General features: G+C 35.4%; 2 protein-coding genes and 1 pseudogene across 2 annotated transcripts; all 3 read left to right on the plus strand.

The window, feature by feature from the left end:
* Positions 1-887: 887 nt before the first annotated feature.
* Positions 888-4,806, plus strand: LOC114739131 (U-box domain-containing protein 14). Its single transcript, XM_028927177.1, has 4 exons — positions 888-1,441; positions 2,481-2,597; positions 2,799-3,212; positions 3,295-4,806. Exons 1-4 carry the CDS (start codon positions 1,160-1,162, stop codon positions 4,375-4,377), a joined length of 1,896 nt encoding a protein of 631 aa, XP_028783010.1. The 5' UTR covers positions 888-1,159; the 3' UTR covers positions 4,378-4,806.
* A 4,939-nt stretch (positions 4,807-9,745) lies between these two features.
* Positions 9,746-14,714, plus strand: LOC114739129 (uncharacterized). Its single transcript, XM_028927172.1, has 5 exons — positions 9,746-10,057; positions 11,492-11,806; positions 12,810-12,897; positions 13,917-13,983; positions 14,408-14,714. The coding sequence occupies exons 2-5, from the start codon at positions 11,647-11,649 to the stop codon at positions 14,459-14,461; spliced, it is 369 nt and encodes a 122-aa protein (XP_028783005.1). The 5' UTR covers positions 9,746-10,057; positions 11,492-11,646; the 3' UTR covers positions 14,462-14,714.
* Positions 14,715-17,255: 2,541 nt separating this feature from the next.
* LOC114739133 (serine carboxypeptidase-like 49) lies at positions 17,256-19,590 on the plus strand (annotated as a pseudogene).
* Positions 19,591-20,836: the final 1,246 nt, after the last annotated feature.

Below are 20,836 nucleotides of genomic sequence, written 5' to 3' on the forward strand. Positions count from 1 at the left end.
CATTTTCAAAGATGTTATTTAATGTTTTTTTGGATTCAAAATCACTAAAGCATTTAAAATTTTAAAAATGAATATTTGCTATTAAATACATATTTAATATCAGTTATATAAATAACTAATAAATATGAAAACATTTTGCTTTATATAATTGCAATCAATTTTTTTTTTATTAAATAGCACACTAACCACTAATACAATAATTTAGTGCCCCACCAGGGGCTGATTTTTTTTTTCCATTAAAGATGAGTGCTGCTTTTCCCCTAGAAAAATAAAAGAGGAGTATGAAATATCTATTGATTTTAAGGATTTTCAAGTTAAAAAAGTATATTTGAAAATTTATTATTTTCATAAATAATGATGAAAACTAATCCTTTCTATGCATGAGTAACGCAAAATATATGCTTAACCCATAATGTTGACCAAGTTTTTGATCTCTTGCACTTTGTCCGTATATTGCTAATTGATAATTGGGAGCGGGGTTTAATCTTTTAAAGCAAGAAATTAAAAGAAAAAATTTTATTAAAAAATTGAAAAATTATTAAATTTTAAATCAGAAGTTTTGATTACACTTAACTTACAAACAATAACAGATATTTATAAAAATTCTTAATTTGAAGTTTAATAATTTTTAAATTCTGGTGAGATTTTTCAAGATTAAAATAGTTTTACCTTTTTTAATACAAAAGTAAAACTATTTCAAAATTAAAACTATTTTTTTAGTTTTAACTCTTTTACCTTAATAAAAAAAGTTTCGCTTAGTTAGCAGGCCTTGGCAAAAAAAACAAAAAATCAGGCCAAATATTACGTCAAAGCCAGTTGACAATATCCAACGCGGATGTTGCCCCTTCCAACAGTCAAACATGAATTATTATGACTGCCAAATGCCAATTCATTCTTCATTTTTCAGTTCAATTCAATTCTATTCCATCCTATCTCCATTTCATGTCCCCTGCTTGATCTCGATTTTGGTTCAGTCTAGCTTCTACGTCTGTCGTCGCCCTTCTTTATACTTGCCCCCATCTTTTGACGATTCCTCAAATAATCTTGGATTCTCTCACCACCCGTCAGAGATCGCTCAAAAGATTCGACGCAACCCTCCATTTGGGCTTCAATTTTTAGTTTGCGTGTTTTGACTTTTTGTTTGGTAGGCTCGGAAAAGATGAGTGGGAATGAGGATTCGAGGGCCGTGGTGGTGGATCGATTGCTTGTTTCGATCAAGGAGATTTCAGGTTTGCCTGAGTGTCGAAACGTTTGCAAGAGGATGTATGCGAATCTGGTTCGGAGGGTGAAATTATTGAGCCCGTTGTTCGAGGAAATTAAGGATAGTGATTGTGAGTTGCTTAGCGACGAACATATTAGATCGTTTGAATCGCTGGGGACTGCTTTGGATTCAGCTAAGAGCCTTCTCAAGCTCATGAATCAAGGGAGCAAGCTTTACCGGGTATGGGTAGCTGCAAATTTCTTCTCTTTTATTTTCCTTTTTTAATTCCTCTTTAGACGACTTTCCTTCCTTAACTCGGGAATGGATTGCTGAAATTCTAACTTTCCTAACTTGTCTCTGTAACCTTAGTTACCAATTGACTTCGTGTTACTTATTCTTGTTTTGTTTATTATTTTTGCGTGCCTCCGTTTGGGTTGTAAAGTGAAATGCAATGACTACTCCTTTGTGTCTCTAAATATGAATTTGCCATTGCTTACTTTGTTTTCTTCCAGTATAAGCTGTTCATACGTGTTTACAGACATTTAATCACTTAAAATGACAAGGTCTCGTTAAATTTTTTCTGCTCGGCTATCTAATTAAAACATAACTCAGTGGAAGAAGTATTTTGAAGTATCCAATAATTTGCTGGCGGACCTAATTGGAGGTGGTAGCAAAACACTTTAAAATTCTTAAATTCTTTTCTTACATAAAGCGTATGTGGTTTCTTCAGGTAATATATCTATCTCGTTGATCTGGCTCTTGATTTAAACAAAACTTTTGCAGCCACTTACCAATTGCTATAGCAGGATAGTTTCCATCTGCTGTTAAAAGGGAACAAAAGTATGAACTTACTTCTGTCAGGCTTTCATATGCCTGCACATGGACATTCTAGAAAGTCGTATATGTTTATGTTATGCTACATACTAAATAACGCTCCTCCTATTTCTTCATATATTCTCCCCTTTTAATGGGTTACATCCACGTATTAGGTTTGGTGGTGATGTGCACCATTCCCTTCAGATTCTAATTTTACCATTTTCTATAAACTGTGAGAAAACCCTATCAAATGGACAAATCAAGCGTTTGCAGTTCAATATTCCTACAGCCTCATCTGTATACTGATTATTGCACTAGTACACAACTCATCTTGGGCAGTGTCTTCTATATTGATTTTACTCAAATCTTAGCCCTGCTCTGGTCTCTGTAGTTCAGTTTTGCTTGTGAATCAAGTTAGTTTAGACTTTTGATATTAACGTAGGAGGCTGTTTGGATGTCACAGGCTTTGCAGAGGAATGAAATGGCAGAAAAGTTCCAACAAATAAATGACCGAATTGAAGCGGCAATTAGTGTACTTCAATATGAAAAGCTCGATATATCAGAGGAAGTTCGAGAACAGGTATTTTTGTTAAACTTTGCCTGAAATTTGACTATATCATAAACAATTTAATTGTGATTCATGCTTGTTATTTATGCTAATTATATTGGACTGCTGTGCATTGCAACTACAACAATGATAATGTTTGACCAACTGAAATGGCTGTATTAATTCTTGGATTGTTATTTACCATTGTTTTGACTAATGTTTTAACTGTTCCAGATTGACCTTGTGCATGCTCAATTCAAAAGAGCCAATGCTAGAACGGAATTAGCTGATTTACAACTAGATTTGGATTTAGCTGTGGTACAAAAAGAAAAAGACCCTGATCCTGAAATACTCAATAGGCTTTCTGAGAAGCTGCATCTGAAGACTATGAATGACCTCAAGAAAGAATCGACTGAATTACATGAATTGGTGATCTCAAGTGGCGGAGAACCAGGGGATTCGATTGAGATGATGTCATCTCTTCTTAAGAGACTGAAGAACTGTGTGCTCAACGAAAACCCAGAAGTTGACCCCCGTGAGGGTGAAAAAATTTCAGTGAAGCACAGATCTCCTGTAATTCCAGATGATTTTAGATGTCCAATATCTCTTGAACTAATGAAAGATCCTGTAATTGTCTCTACTGGACAGGTATAACCTAGAGATTGTTTTGCTTGTGAGATAGCTGTGTTAGTATTTGTTAAGGTTATTTATGAATAGTTATATTTTACAGACATATGAAAGATCCTGCATTCAAAAATGGCTTGATGCTGGGAACAAAACATGTCCCAAGACGCAGCAAACACTTTTGCACACAGCTCTAACCCCTAACTATGCTTTGAAGAGTCTGATTGCTTTGTGGTGTGAAAACAATGGTGTTGAGCTACCAAAAAAGCAAGGGAGCTGTAAAACAAAGAAATCTGGAAGCGCTCTTTCAGATTGTGATCGGGTTGCTATTAATGCTTTGTTGGATAGGCTAGCAAATGGTGATATGGAACAGCAAAGGGCTGCAGCTGGTGAGCTCCGATTGCTAGCTAAGAGGAATGCTGACAATAGAGTATGTATTGCTGAGGCAGGAGCAATACCTCTTCTTGTAGAGCTGCTGTCTTCCTCAGATCCTCGAACTCAGGAGCATGCTGTCACAGCGCTTCTCAATCTGTCCATCAATGAGAGTAACAAGGGAACAATTGTAAATGCAGGAGCTATACCAGATATTGTAGATGTACTGAAAAATGGCAGTATGGAGGCCAGAGAAAATGCAGCTGCAACTCTCTTTAGTTTATCAGTTCTAGATGAGAACAAGATTTCAATAGGAGCAGCTGGGGCTATTCCTGCTTTGATTAGCTTGCTCTGTGAAGGTACTCCCAGAGGGAAAAAGGATGCTGCTACAGCTATTTTTAACCTTTCTATCTATCAGGGAAACAAAGCTAGAGCTGTAAAGGCTGGTATAGTAGCGCCACTAATGACATTTCTTATTGACGCTGGAGGTGGGATGGTGGATGAAGCACTGGCTATACTGGCAATTCTTGCAAGCCATCCAGAAGGCAGGACAGCTATCGGTCAAGCTGAACCAATTCCTATTCTAGTCGAGGTTATACGAACCGGTTCTCCACGGAATAGGGAGAATGCTGCTGCCGTGTTGTGGTCTCTTTGCATGGGAGATCCTCTGCAGTTGAAATTGGCAAGGGACCATGGTGCAGAAGAAGCACTGCGGGAATTGTCGGAAAGTGGCACTGACAGGGCCAAAAGGAAAGCGGGAAGTATATTAGAACTCTTGCAAAGAATGGAAGTGGATGATAATTCGCCAAAGTCTTAATCTCAAGTTTCTTCATGGTTAAAGTTGATTTTTTCTTTCGAAATTATGGTCATTTCAAGGCTTGTTTGAGGTTAAAATCCTCACTGTTGATCTTCAAGGCATATTCTTCCACATCAGTTAGGTGCATTTAAGATTCTAACCTCAGCGTGTTTCTCAAACAATCATTATCATTGGCATAACTTATAGATGTCCAAAAATTATGCGGTAATAAGTATAATCTAGTTCATGCGAGTAGTATTTGAAAGTGATGTATGCTTTTTCTTCATATTTTACTCTCTTGCCCTTGCTGATTTACTTTATATACGCTCAAGCTGTGTAAGAACTTAGTAATTCGTTTGGTTGCCATTTGTCTGTAAAGGGAAATAATGTAAATTCGCTATTGAAGATAAGGACTAGAGATGCTATAATGTGCCAAGTTTGTTTCTGCCACTGTAAAGTTGACTGGAATTTTTGAAATTGATCTATTGAACAGTCATTAAATTACAATGAATTCGTGGATTTTACTCATGCCTTTCCCCTGTTTGTAGTTTTTTGCAACATTTTGCATGTGCTTTTAACTCATAATTTAACCTCCCAACTGCAATTCATCGACCCAGAAGTCAAATAAGGCATGGCTTTGAGGAAGTATTGTAGAATAAGATGACATTCGTTCAGTATTGTTTACTAATAGCTTGCTGGTTTGACTTGCATGTGTTCCTGTTCCAGTTGCGGGTCTGAGTTGCGGGTGTGGTTTCATCATCATATCATATTCCATCTTTTTCTTCCTTTTTTCCCTAGGTTCAAGTAAGGTAATGGTTTGTTAAAACTTTAGCTTTAGGAATGCATATGGGCTAAAAAGTTGGCCCACTAAAAGTTAAGATGACTGGAAGTGGTAACATATCATCAACTTTAAAGGATTAAATCATGTCTTGGCCTGAGAAAAAAATGCCTGAATTATCTGATGAATAAATTACCGATTGAAATGTTAGGATGTTTCGGAGAGCATTTTATGAATTTATGCTATGTTTGGTACAAGAATAGAAATGGGAATAAGCAATGAGAGGGGGTTTCAGAAAGTCTATTTGCCTTGCTATGTCTGGAAAGTATAACACTGGGCCTTTTTTTTTTTAATCAAAAAAAGTTTGGGTAAATTGGGTCTCGAGACTTACCAAGGTCAAAGCATGCTTTCAAACTCAAAAAGCATTTACAGAGATACTTGTATATCACCAACTAATAAAGTTTTATATTAGCAAGAAGATTCGAAACTTATGACTTTATAAGTTGAATTAATTTTTTACTAACTGAATCAACTTTCATTAGTAACACTATGCTTTAATATATCAAATAAGGAGTCTACTTTTCTCTCTCTTTGATTTTAGAAAGGGGTAGACTTTTCTACATACCAAACATATTATTAGTCTATCAGATCCTTCATGATGTTTTGTGCACGTGGAAGTTGTAATCTTAGTAAATGATTGAATGAGTTGCGGTGTGGGTACAAATATTGAGGGCAATGTGTGGTCTTTTTAAAAGATGATTCGAAGATGCCGTTGTTGTAAAGTTGAATTTGACAGTTTCAAAATCTCCATATGTTATTTGAATTATGTTACGTCGTAAACTTAACAACTGAGGCTATATTTCTATTTTGATAACAGCTGACTACTTGGCATTATGATCTGTTACATAGATTTAAAGCAGTTATAGGCACATTGTTTATCGAGAATCCTTAGCTTTGGCTAATAGTTGCATGGTTAGGCTGCTTATATGTATAATTTGCGTTTTGACGGGTTGAAAATTCATATTATACACTTCATTATGGATTTATGGGTCATGAAAATGCAAAATTCCTTGACGATAGCAGAGCAATCGCATCCTTTCTAAAAAAAAAGCTACTGGTTCAAAATGGCCAAACTATCGTTACGAATATGATCAAACATTTTACTATGTTACAAACATTTTACTTATGATCTCTTTCCAGAAACAACTAGTTGTCTTGCACATACAGTACATACAATACAAGCTGAATTAAGCTTTGTTCCCAAGTGTTGACTAGCTGAAACCTTTCCTGCATCATTAACCGCTAGGCAGCTATCATTAAGAGTTGTTGTTCCCTTCCAGCCAATCCTCCAACTTAGCTTTTTTATCCGCTTTGAAATCATCGTACTTTTTTGATGCCAACAATAACTTATTCCCACAATCAGTAGCCCCACTCTCTTCCAGTTGTTGAGATTCATCTACAACCTGGCTTGATAGAGGTAGCTCGTCGGTTCCCATGCCTTGTAGAGATGACGTAGTGCTTGCAAACATTATTGATAATATTGGATTAGCGTACGCTAGAGGCTTGTCATCCTTGTAATCCATTGGCTCTAAAGGATAAAGTTGTCGCCACTTTAGACTACTAGCTTTCTGTTTTGCTGACTTAAGCACACTGGAAAAATAATTACCCCCTTTTTCACTGCGAGGGCGTAAAACCGAGTATTAACCACCAGAGCTAATTCTGCCTGTATGGAAATCTAAAGTCCATGATTGGATTATCCCTCGTTTTGGTTGTTTCGTTGTCGTAGTTACTAGAGATTTGCTGATATCCCCGATCATCTCATTAGCTATGGAGAATCCATACTCTTTTTTCATAGATCTCATCATAGTAATAGAGTCTTCAAAATATTCTGTGGGCAAAGTTATTTTATGAGATTTCTTAGCAACATTTCTTTTTAGTTTGATGACATTAGGTACAACATTTTGAGCATGTTGCTAGACAAAGAAAAGCCCACTTGATGCTTCATTAGGCACAAATTTAGTTGTCACTGCCAAGCATTCACTCATCTCTACAAAACCATCAATAGCGGAAAACTCATAAATAGTTTCAATTGAAATAGACCACATACAATTGGATGTACATTTTAGTTGAACGTATAAACTCTACAAGTTTTCTGCAATATCAAACACATTGTAATCCTTTTGATGAGTTAGAATGATGTTGAGAAAGAAAAGACGGCCCACACTGTACCAAAATGATGCTACAGCATGAGCGGTAAATTGCATATGAAGCACTTGGATTTGAGTCATTTGACAACAAAATATTTCGATTTGGACTAGTACACATACGAATCACATTAAAACCCCACACTCTAAAGATATTGAGCAGAAAAGTTGAAATCCAAATTCTTTACAATCAAATGCACATAATGAAATGAACCTAAAAACCAATGCCATTGATCAGTGAGAATGAGGATATCATGTCTTTGCTAGAGAATATGACCTTGCACGGGAAATAGTATTGAGTGGAAATACATTAGAAAAATAATCAAGTGCAAGGACAAACATAGGAAGGAAACCAAATAAAAGTGCCAGAGAATACTAAAGAATGGGGCAAGCAGGAGAAAGAGGGGGAATTCGAGATATAAAAGGAGAACGGAAAGAAGGATGAGGGGGACAATACAGAATGGGCACTTACGTGACAAAGGGGAATTGTACCTTACTTTATCAGGCAAAATCTTATAATAGTATAGACATGTCAAGGAATTAGGGGGCTAATAGTCTGACAACCGCAAAAGAAATTAAACTCCATATCAATCAATTTCTTAAAATTTTTCAGAAATTATCCCGCACATATTTTCAAGTTAACTACTCATAGTAAAATCATAATATTTCAAACATATAGTGACTTTTAACTTCGTCCCCATCTCACCAAAACGGCAAAACTTGAACCAATTGGTTAAAACAACATACAGCATATCAGTTTTGAGTTTGTGGATTGGAAACAACGGAAGTCTAATCCTTTTTCCATTGAAGAAAAAATATTGAAAATTGAAAGAAATAATGACCACTTTGATATAAATAACATGTAATTTTCCTCAAGAATCAAGCCGTGAGAGAGCTCTTGAAACAAGGGCTAAACAGATTATTTAAGAAATGAGAATGGAGAAATAAGGCTCACTGGAGCTTGCCCGGAGGCAAAAGACGCTGGAATTGTCGAGAATCGGAGCGAATTAAATCTAAATAGGTGGGATCGATGAAGAACAATGCGGAGACCGGATGAGAACAGTAGCGTAAGACGCACTTGGAACTGAATATGAAAGCGCACGTAACTGACAAAAAAGCTAGGAGAATTATAATCAAGTCTCGGAAAATGAAGTATTGTTGATGAAATTGTGGGGAGTATTGGTGATGAAACTTGTGGTTCGATCTTGATGCGGTTTAGACTCATTATATGAATTTTATTTTATTATTCTTGGACTCAGGAATCTGCCACGAGAGGGGAAGACAAAAATGGGAGGGTCCCATTTGTGAGGAGGCATCCGCTGCCCCTTGTGTAGGTGAAAACGATATGATTGGATGGAAGGAGGGTGAGGATCAGCCTTTTTCCGGTTGTGTATTTTCTAGTCGAATGATGCGGAAAAACCATCAACTCAATAACCAGAATCGAATTCTAGAATCTGGATAGTAGAGAAACCACGGGGGGACAAATTTGGATGAACACAATTCTAGATGAAGGTGGAGAAGAAGACTGAAGCATTAGGATTTAAAAAGTGTTTGGATATTTTTAAAAATAAAAAGTTTTTTATAAATTGAAACAAACTCTTTTACATATTTATTTAATATACTATAAAATTACTTTTAAATTATAATTTAATTTTTATCCAAACGTTACGTAATGAGGCGGACGAAGGAGAAGAACTTGGAGGTGTTAAAGTAGTAGTTTGGAAGGATGTTGAAGACGGAGAAGGGACGAGATAGAGGCTCTGACATAGGTCGGATAAAAAAAAACACCCGAATATTTGGTTAAAATATACATTTGATTTTTTAATTTTATATAAAGTTTTAATTTAGTCTCTTAACTTTAAAAAGCATACATTTAGTTCTTTAATCCTAAATCATTATACTTTAATGATTATTTTTTGTAACAATAATAGATATTTTGAAAATTAAACTTAATAGGTTAGCATTTGAAATATTTTATTAACATTTAAAATCTTAATGTCACATTTTTTTAAAAAAATTTTAGGATTAAAGAATTAAAAGTATATTTTTTTTAAATTAAAAGACCAAATTAAAATTTTGTATAAAGTTAAAAGAAGTAAATGTATACTTTAAATCAAAAATAAAATTGTTCCTAAATCAATAATGAGGAATGGTAATCAGGATGCATAGATATCCACCTCAGACAACTTAGCAATTTCTTTCAGGACATAACCTGCTGTCCGAATTTAATTTTTAAGATTTCGCCGCTTTGGGCTCGGGCACATGGTGGTCGTGGCTAGTTAATCCTAAATTCCCAGTGTCCGCGGTTGCGTTTTGTCGCCCCTTGCCGGCTTCTAGAAAGAGAGAGTCACACAAGGACTAAAATGCCCTCGCACATCCATTTCTTCGCCATGTCATGTGAAGTAGGTGGAGAGTATTATGGTCATATCGCTGGTACTCCAACAGCATTTATCCAGGCAATAAAACTGTGCAGCGTCCTCCAGATACATGCCCACCATCACATCCAAATCAAACAAGATCAGAAATTGACATTTCGAAATTTACTGGCGCATCGTCCTTTTCCTTCCCTTTTTCCCCTATTATTTTTATATTTTTGCCGAAGCATCGTCCTTGTCCTTTAAGTCCCATATATGTTACAGAATCCTATGTTGAAGAATCCTTGCATTCTGTCCCTCTATCATCATCATTCTGTGCTCCAACGTGAGCAAAGGACGACATGGTACTGCCCAATTCTCCTTTTCAAAATTTGGTTTCTGATTCTGGACGCGACGCCGTTCTTGGTTTGTGATTTTGAATTTTTGACAAATGCATTGCTTCTTAAGGGAAGTCCTTGCTGGGATTTGTCTCTGTCTTGGATATGCTGGGCCAAATTTTTTTCCCCTAAATGTTTCTGTGCGTGCTCGCTCACTCGTTCTGTGATTTTATTTATTTTGTTGATGCGGTTTTTTTCTTATCATGCAATTCAATCCGACAGAAGTGTTAAAATTGCTTACTGTGAGAGTTGAATATCAGTTTGCAGGACAATAGCCAAAATATAAGTCCTTGAATTATCTTACATTCCTTTGCCTTTTCGTTTGATTGGGAGCTTTGTTAAGTGCTTTAAATTAGAATGATATAAAATCCAGTAGGAAAATGGGTATTCTTATCTTTCAGTAATTAGTCCCAGATCTGGACGGAAAATCAACAATCACCCTAAGTTTCGACTAATTTTTCCTGCACCAATGAGTGAAAATGAAGAATTCATGTTTTATCTTCTGATCAATATTTAACCAGAGACTTTATCTGATATCATCCTTCATAAGGTTTTCAAAAGTATTATGACCTCTCTAATTGATAGCTTTAGGTTGAATCAGTGCTTTAAGAATTAGGATTTATCTGGTCTATGATACCTGTTATCCCAATTCAAGCTAAACTTGATTTGGATGAGAACAGCATCAAGTTTCTTGTTTAGAATTAGCCATTAGGGGAGAGCAATGAAGGACTAGGTTTCACTCTATATGGGTTTCTCTTATAGTTCCAACTGGAGTTCTTTTAGCTGAAATAAAGCAGGGAAATTATTGCCAAATGCATTCTGGTAGTCCACAGTTTGAGGTGAGACTCTGTATTCTTCTATTCAGTCATTTCAGTTTCAATCATTGGCTGCAAAATGAAGCTTTAAGTTGGGTCGTATTCTGTGGAAGATGATGTCGTATGCTGGTTTCCTTGCAAATATGAGCCATGTGAAATCTTATAGGGCTCCAATGAAGGGCTGAGAGGACTGAAGAACATTTTTTTCGCTTTGCCAAAAAACCATTACTATATTTTCTATTTGAGGGTATAACGGGTTTCTGCGCTGGAAGGTTCTTGCCTTCAATTTTGGGGGAAAACTGTAAAGTCATACCATAAATTTAAGATGAATTATACCACGTTACCGAAGGTATATAATGTGAAAAACCAGTGTAGAAGGACAATCTGTGCGACTAATTGGTGATGTTAGCATATCATTTATTTTCCCTCATAATGTTTTTCCTCTGATATGCGCTTCATTTTTCTTTTTTGTGATTTAATTACTGTACCATGGGAAACAGAAATGGAACTTTGATCATATTTTTCTTTTTCTTTTTCTTTTTTCCCTTGTTTTTTCCTCTCCCCTCATAATTATTTATCCATGCAGCTGAAATAATTTTGGGGAGCATCAGTTCTTTTCAAATACTGTGTCATTTCAAGGAGAAAACTGTAACGGAGCTTGGAGCTCATTCTAGAAGAAATAATCACTAGATGTTATTATTTTGCAATTATTGTGTGGAATGATCACTCAATTTGGATGTGATGGAAGTCAGTGCAGTTAGTTCACATTCCAATAGGTTGCAAACCTTGAAGCATTCAACAACAGCAGATGACGGGAAAATGCCTTGTGAAAAGGGATATAGAAGTACTCGTATCAGTGGGAAGCCAAATTTGACAAACACTTCCTCTTTTGTTAATCATGGTGAGATTATCACACAATCAGATAGATGCATGTTTTCTTCTCTTTAAACCATGTTATCATCTCTTTGTAACCAGGCTGTTGTACAAAAATCAATAAACTCATCTTATTGGTATTTGTCACTATTGATGCTGATTATAAGGATGATTCAAGTATATCCATAGACTTTTGGGAAGAATTTGGTGTAGGGACAGTATTGAATAACATCCTTCTTATATAGGGAGGTTATAGGAGAACCAATGGTTAGCTGTTGCGAAAAACAATCTTTAAAATTTTCTTTTGAAATGGTTGGGCGAAAACATCAGAAATCCTTGATTGAGGTGGCAAGAAAATTGCCAATGAATTGATAACTCATATGGGACCAACCCAAGTCTTTGTCATTGAGGCGATCTTGATTTTTTGTGGGTTTACAACCTATCCCTTAACCTTTGCATGGTAAATAACATCCTATATTTCTAAAAAGTAAAAGTAAAAATATAAACAAAAAAAAAAAAAAACAATGCTTAGAAAGACTCTTAAACGGGAGCTTTGTGACAACAGACATGTCAGTTTCTAGGAAGCTAGTTCTATTTCCGTTCTGTGGTTTGTCAAACAGAAAATCTAAATTCTACGTTTTTGTTATATAAATTTTATGAGCACTCTGTCTCCGGCAATTGATTTCCCCTACCAATTTCTTTGAATTCCTTTTGTATCAGATACATAAAACTTCGGGCTCTGGGAAACTGAGCCACCAATATATGATAACAATAGATCCTAGAATTAAGTTTTGTGGCCAGTCAATGTGCTACTATAGGATATTTAAATCTGCGTATTCCAATCATGTTGGTAGTCATGAGTTCATGGCCATCTGAGTGGGAGACAACAAGCTTCGAATTGTTAACTCTCTAGGAAGTAGTTAATAGATTGAAAGAAAGGATAAAGTCATAGTCATAATTTTTTTTCCCTAATCTCAATTCTTGTAAGTTCTTGTTATTTAAGGCCTAATATGGATGAATATACTATGCAGCTGCAATTGCATGGCATGAGGAGAGAAGAAAGTGGGTTGGAGATAAGTCTCAACATCCACCAAGAATGGCTAAAGACCCAATTATTAGGTATACCCTCCCTATCGGAGGAACTGAATCTGTGAATCCTTATCGAATATTTGAGAATGTGGTGGTTCTCTTGGTTAGATATGTAAACCAGTGCTCCTTTGAATTCTATTTATTAACTGATGACAACTGCCGCACAACCAATGAGAATGAAACTGTTTCATCTGTTAATGATTAATGTCATGCTCAACTGTTAGGCCCTGGTATATTCACACAGAACGCCAGAATACAGAAAAGAGAAGCAAAAGATAGAAAGAACTTGAATTTGTATGGATCATTCTAAAATACCCTGCATCAGCTTTTACAGATATTCCCAAAACTAACAGCTGGCTTTTGAGAGGCCGGTCCTCTCTTTACTTTCTGGTGTTTGGTCCAAAAGTGCCTTGTAACTGGAACTCAGTTCTATCAAAAAGACATTCTCAACAACTCCCTAAGCATCCCCTTATCATGGCAGAGCAAATCTTACTTCTTGTCCTCTTCCCTTTTCGTCTCTTGACTCTCTTTCTCATCTCTTTGGCCTGTTGTTTCCAGTGCCAGTGGTTTTATCCCCTCCACATGGCTCACCGCCTTTAGGGCGTCTGTTATAATTTTTAGGGATGGCCGTAGGTTGATCCTGGGGACAATCTCATCACAAAAAGGAAAAAAAAAAAAAGTTTTATCTAGGATTATGGGTTCTATAATCCGTAGTTATACAATATTTTTTTTTTAATCCACAGACAACTCCTATCTTTTGGGTGTTAATCCTTCCCTGTCAGCAATGCATTCTGTAGCAGTGAAAAATGTTTACATTGGTTACTTGGTGATTCTCTCTCTTTTCTCTTTAGAATACAAGTCTTTCTCCAGGTTTATTGAAACTTATTCCATGTATACTTAGCCAAATTCTCATCTACTACGAAGTTTGAAAAATGGCAGATGGATTAGTATTCCTTGTTACGGGGTTGTGCTAAAGTTATGCTTGTAATAATTACATAAAAAATTTCAATTATCGCTGCTCTAAACAATTTAAAATATCCTTGATGCAGTTGGTCGACGTCATATGAAGAGTTACTTTCTACTAATGAACCTTTTGCAGAGCCAATACCTTTGCCGGTAAGATTCTATCGTTTGCATGAACATATACACAGCCATATGCCTATCAAAATCATGAAGTAATACTTATAATTAATGCGGCGAAATTTTTCTAAGGATAAAACTTGCCTGCATTTTCTTAGATATTTGCTGCAAGTCCTTTAATAAAAACATAGTATTTCAACTTTGTTGCATCCTTGACTCCTTTAAAAAGGCGACATATGCGAGAGATAGAAAGTCTGTACCCTTGAGATCGAAGGGACATTGAATGATGATTATAAAGTGATGCCCTCAAGGCATCTCCGCAGCTCACTAATCTATGCCATTGAAGATGGTTTTTAGATTTCCCTATCATTATGTTGTACGAGTAGTTGAGGGAAACCTCAAAAACTTTCTGAATCTGTGCTCCGTGATGTTATTTTGATGTATTGGTCACTTGATGCAGGAGATGGTAGATTTCTTGGTTGATATTTGGCATGACGACGGGCTCTTTGACTAATTGTTCCAAGGTTGAAATAAATGTCGACTGAAGCAAGAACCCTGTAAAGCCTTAAAGCTCCATTCATTTGCCACTCACTGGTCATGATGGTTATAAGAGAGGGATACTATTGAGGATCATTACTTTATCCTCCTAGTACATTTTTTTCTTTTTCGCAAGAAAACAGATGGAAAGTCCCTAGTTCTCGTTGATTTAAGAGAAAAACCAATTGATATGTTTCATCACTGCACTTTTATAAGCCGTTTCTTACAAGGTTCTTGGATGTGTGTGTTTTTTTTTTTTTTAAATAACTCTGCCATACGATTACCTTTTACCTAGAATTATTTTATTACAAGTAATAAATAAAATATTTAACCATCCTTTTGATTTCTTACTGTATATTTGACTTTTAATTTGGTTATTTTATGTTGTGAATCGACGAAACGGATGCAAAAACCTGGTTTCCTCCTCACACTCGAGAATAAGACAGAGGTGTGAGGTAACTAAACGAATATCTATTAAGGGGGTGTTTGGAAACCATGATTTGAAGAATAGCTTCTGGAGAATAGATTTTTTGAAGAATAAATTTTGTGAAAAAGTAATTCTGAAAAGTGAGAGTGTTTGGATAGTTGTTACCAGAAGCATTTTTTACTTGTGTAAATTACTAAAAAGGGCATAAGTTAATATGACAATTATATAAGGGATAGGTTTTATAATATATTTTGATTTGAAGGAATAAAATTGTTAACAAAATAATTTTTACCAACATAATTAATAATATATAAGATATTATAATTAATTAATAATTAATATGCATATATATTTATAAATTATAAGATTAAATATGTTTATAGAAAAATAATTATTTTTTCTAATAGAAAAATATTAATTTTCTTTAAAGATTTTAAACATGAAATTCTATAACATTTTTTCACAACTAGTTTTTATAATAACATACTACCTCTCATCTTTAATATAATTAATTAATTATTACTAAATGTGTAAAAATATTTATAAAATATAAGATTAAAAATATTTTTGAAAAAGATGAATAATTTTTTATAAACAGAAAAGAAATAAATAAAAAAAAGTACAATGTAACAACATACTACCTCTTTCTGGTTAAAAAAAAAAAAAAAAAAGACATACCACCTCTCTAAACAGTGAAGGACCGGAAGATTGAAGCTTAAGGGGCATATGTGTCTAGTCCCAAAAAAAGATCCTCGTATCCGTATGACACTCTCTAATTTTTTGTGCAAAAGCATATTCAAAATGCTTTTTCCAAAACCATGGTTTTGGGGTCAAAATCATGGTTTTAATTTTTTTATGGGTGTTGGGTTATTTTGGTTTGGGGAGACACCCAAACACACCCTAAAAGTAGACAAACCAAGTTGAAAAGATCTGATTATCCCAGTTGGTACTACAAAAATTTGATGAACTAACTCATAATATCACATTAATATTTGTTGGTCATGTCAGAACTGTACAGGCCAGTTCGATCAGTTAGATTATAAGGGTGTTTAACAACCTTCAAAATCACTTTTCCGTAAAATAAGATAAATTCTTTTATATATTTATTTTGTAAACTGTAAAAATACTTTTGAAACTATAGTTTGGTTTCCATCCAAACACTCCCTGTGAGCTAGCAGTATGTCCGGTTCAAACTCTCCTAGAACTAGCCAGAAAGTGAACCAGCGAACACTATTCAAACCTTTTGGCCCCCAAAAAGAAAAGAATACTCTTCCAACCGGTCTTGAGCTGGGTTTTTTTTTAATTTGTAATGATCCAAAATTATTTTTTGTTTTTTCGTTTTGGGCTATTTTTCTTTAGTGTTATATATTTGATGATTCATTAATGGTTTTGATTAATCGTAAAAGTTTTTGCAAGTTTATTTGGATAATTAATCTGGCATATTTAATTATTTTGGTTATTTGTAATGGATAATTAATGCTTTTAATGCAATGCGAGAGTGACTGATGGACAGTTTTTCCCTTTCTGGAATAATTTTAAAAAATTGCTATGGAGGTTGACGGATGTCGAGAGCGAAGATTTCACAGAGGGAAGGAGTTGGTTTTTCTTTAGGAGGGATGAGCGGAGATTTACTAGACTGACCGATGTCAGAGTTACTTTCATGGGACATCTGACATCACCAGCAAGTTTGATCGTTAAAGGCGTTGATGAATTGCTGTTGGTGGTTAGGTCGGAATCGCAGCTTCGGATGTGTAGTTTGGCGTCCAAGGGATTTTGATTGATTACGTCTCTAGCTTCATTCAAAGTAGATTTTTTTTTTTTTGGATTTCTCCTCCGGTATCCCAGGGCAATAGGCATCTTTCAGCCGTGACAGCAGTCCCAGACTAATCCGGATCGAAGGCTTGCAAGGAACCTTTCGGTCGGCGCCCTCTGACCCCTCAGGGTGCTACATTCTCACGGTTCGAACTCAAGACCCGTGGTTAAGTTAGGACAGCCCCAACCAGCTGACCTAACCCTCGGGGTTCATTCAAAGTAGATTTTTGTAATTCACAAATGATATGATATATTGCTACGTAACTGTTCATCATCGAAAGCTGAAAAAACTTGCATTTTTATTTTTACCTATACCTTAACTTCACACGTCATCAAATTTTGTCTCCGTTCAACAAGAATTCATAATTTTCTGTATTCCGAATAATATTCTGATATTAGGAGGGGGGGCACACAGTCCTCCGTTCATATGTATTGAGCCTCGCTGCAATAGCCATCTGTGATCTGTCCACGTACTCGTTGCTTCAACTGCAAGCAAGCACGCTCTCTCCCTCTGCATCCTATTATTTTTGGGAAGCCAAGTGTGGTCTCTCCCGGGATGAAGAAGATGGGTTCTTTAGGATGATTCCACCTGTGTTCTGTGCTCTTGCTGACTATGGCATTCGTCTCGCCTTCTTTGTCTTCGAACACCGACGATGATCTTCGCCAGGTGGGTTATGATTTCCCATCCGTTCAGGCGAAGAAGCTCATTAGGGAGCTCAGTTTGTTCCCTCGCGGGGATATTAATATCATTCTCGCTGGTAATTCTTCTGCTGAGCCGAAGATTGTTGAGAAGCGGTTCAGTTTCCCCTATGTGGTGGATTTGGAATCTCGGGTCTCGCTTGAAGATTTGGGTCATCATGCTGGTTATTACAACATCGATCATTCTCACGCAGCAAGGTCGAATTTCCTCTCAAGTTTTTCTGGGCTAACTCTTTCTTTTGAATTATTTGAACAAATTTGTTGGTTTATTATGGTTTACATTCCCCGATTCATTCCTATGTCTGAAAACACCTAGCTGTAAACCCTGAATTTTTTAAGCGTTTACTTTACAATGTTCACATAAGCCGAATATGACTCTATCAACGCCAAAAAGGTTCTTTGTAATTGTTATTTTATGTTTCTTTGGATGATGTCCTTATTCTTTTATAATTATTTCATATATGTTGAATGCGGCAGGATGTTCTACTTCTTCTTTGAATCTCGCAACAGCAAGAAGGATCCTGTTGTGATTTGGTTAACCGCGGGGACCTGGTTGTAGCAGTGAATTGGCTTTGTTTTATGAAAATGGTCCTTTCAAAATTACCGGCAACTTGTCTCTTGTTTGGAACGACTATGGTTGGGACAAGGTATCCTAAACATCTGCTAGTACTTAGTATCCTTATAAGTTACCATGGCTAAAATGTCTTATTGTGTGAGTACTTTGATCAGCTTGTGCGTCCATGGAGGTGTGTGCGCATGGGGTGGAAGGAATCTTAGGAATTTCCTGTGTGTTTGTTCTGTGCTTTAAGTTACTAGCTTGTTACAGTTTACATCGATGATATTATTGCTGCCTCACCTTCCAATTAAGTTGATATTCCCTCCATCCCTTTTTATAAGAAAGTCTTTCTTGATGTCCTTAAATACAAGAAATAAATCTTTTGGCTAAAATTTTTAACTTTTCACTTTTATCCCTAATAAATATATGCGAGTTATTATCTCTTTATAGTAAATTTTTATTCATTATTTCTCTTTGTACTCTCTTGTATTAATGACATTAATGCTCCTGCCGTGCTAGCAGATGTAGGTTGTGTTTGGCATCGCGTTTCATGGCCTAAACGTACATCTCCATCAGTAAAAGCTACTTTTGGGATTGTGAAGTTGTTTGGATTGACTTCTTTTTGTGATGGGCTTATGGGGTCTAATGAGCTGTTGGGCAGAAGCTACTTTTTTTGGCTTTTGGAGTGATGAGCGGTTGGGGGTGAGAGATGGTGGGGTTGCAGGAGAGAAAAAAAGAAGAAAGAGAAGAGATGATGATGCTGGACATGAACAGTTTATTTCTTTTTGACATTCACATGTTGTAAAAGTGAAAACAATAAATTAAGGATAATATTTTTTTAGTAAATACTGAACATAAATTATCGCAAAAGTAAATACTAACGTAAAATTGAAAAAAAAAAATGAAGAACCATGCGATTTTTTCATTTATTTACTTAATGTTTTTTTTGTAAAAAAGATATCTTTTGTTTGTGAGCTTCTCAGAAAAGTAAACTTTTGGTGCGTGCGTTTTGAGGTGCTGTGGGCGGGTGAAAGAAACCGTTGGAAAATTTATAGCTGTGTTAAAAATTTTTACCCACCTAACCCTCACCCCTGCATGAATATTCTCTCACCTCAATAATAAAAAAACAAAATCACAAGTTCACAAACACACACACTCCTCCGTTGGAAAATTGTCACATTATATATATAATTCCTTTATAACAATAAATTAAATTTTCTTATTTTTAATAATTTTATTTTCAGTACTTTTTTTAAAATGGCCACATTATACATATAATTTTTTCTAATAATAAATTAAATTTATTTACTTTTAATAATTTTATTTTCTTCTTAAAAAATAGTCACATTATATATATATATCTAATATTAGATATAACTATTTAATAAAATTCATGTCCTTTTAAGTCATTTTACATCTAAACTTACTTTTACATTTATCATCCAAACAAGTTTCAGCTTCTCAAACTGACTTTTTTTTTAAAATCCAATCCAAACATAAATCACATTACCCTATCTGACTTTTATCCAATCTGACTTCTGTAAAAGTCAGATTGAAAAAAAAGTTACTTCTCCACCTTAATCCAAACACATCCGTTAGTGAGATCTGGTCATTGACCAGTCTTTAGGTTCATTCCTGGCATAACTCGAACAGCGGCTGACGGTTTTTAAAACAGATGGAACAACTGAAAGATGTGCAAAAGATCTTGACTTTTCTTACATGGAAATAAGTGTAGCTTGGCTCCGTGTTCCATTAAATTTTACGTAAAAAAAAAAAATGGTTTCTCAATTAGTTCTTGTATTGAGAGTTTTCTGGTTGCTGAGATATGATCTCTTTGATACTTCATGAATAGATTCTTTTTCCTGTACGAGGTGCTAGAGAAATAATAATTTAAAAATATGTAGAGAACTGTATTATTTTTCTAGCATTGAAATCTTATTGAAATGTACAGAAATGACTGAAGTATAAAAAGGTTATTTAAAAGCCTAATGAATGTCAAGGAAAATTGAAAATTGAAAATAAAAAAAATTACAGGAGCTCGAAAGAAGGTTATCAGAGTTATATGCATTATGCCTCGTGTAGATTTTACATTTTTATGGTTGAGCAACAACAGTAATGATCAATAAGGGAAAAATTAGAATCTCTATCCGTCCTTTTAGAAGGAGAATGAGGAAAAAGCTCATACAGAACCCGCGTTTTCAATGAGGCCCTCAGATTGGACATGTTTTGAATCATTCCCTCATAGGGTCAAATACGTCAGGCATTTTGCTTAGGTGGCCATAGCTAAGCAGCGAATAATTTTTTTGTTGTTTTGGGGTTATGTGGGAGCGAATAATTTAATAAGTTGGAGTTTCTTTGATCAATCCGTAAAGCAAGTTGAAAAGGAGACCTTGTGAAGAATTATAAGAAGCTTACGAGAAAAATATCGCTACTTTGTTTTTCAGTGATACTTTACTTGGTAATCAGACAGAGTGTTGACCCTAAAGAAAAAAAAGGAGGAGGAAAAGGAAAGACAATGCAGTATCGTGATCACGTCTTCCCCCTCTTACTTGACCCGAAGCTTTCTTTTCATGAAGTCTACCATCCCCCTTTCAAGAAACAGGTACTTTGGCTATCAATTAAGAAACCTCCCAAATCCATCGAATAAAAATGGGGGGAGAAACTTAGTTGTGTGGTTGAAATATTTGTTTGTTTCTTCATTTGACCCTTTTTTTTGAAAAAATTTCAATTATTCAACATTGACACAGACAAAAACGGGACATTGTTAAAAGGACAGAGAGCCTGGCAGACGAGGGCCTGGTAATTGAGGCAGCGGCTTTTGTTCGCCACCTTTGCATCTTTTTTTCATTAAGAAAATT

Source organism: Neltuma alba, unplaced genomic scaffold (genome assembly GCF_004799145.2).
Source record: "Neltuma alba isolate B1F8T4 unplaced genomic scaffold, ASM479914v2 tig00013777_pilon, whole genome shotgun sequence".
Taxonomy (NCBI): domain Eukaryota; kingdom Viridiplantae; phylum Streptophyta; class Magnoliopsida; order Fabales; family Fabaceae; genus Neltuma; species Neltuma alba.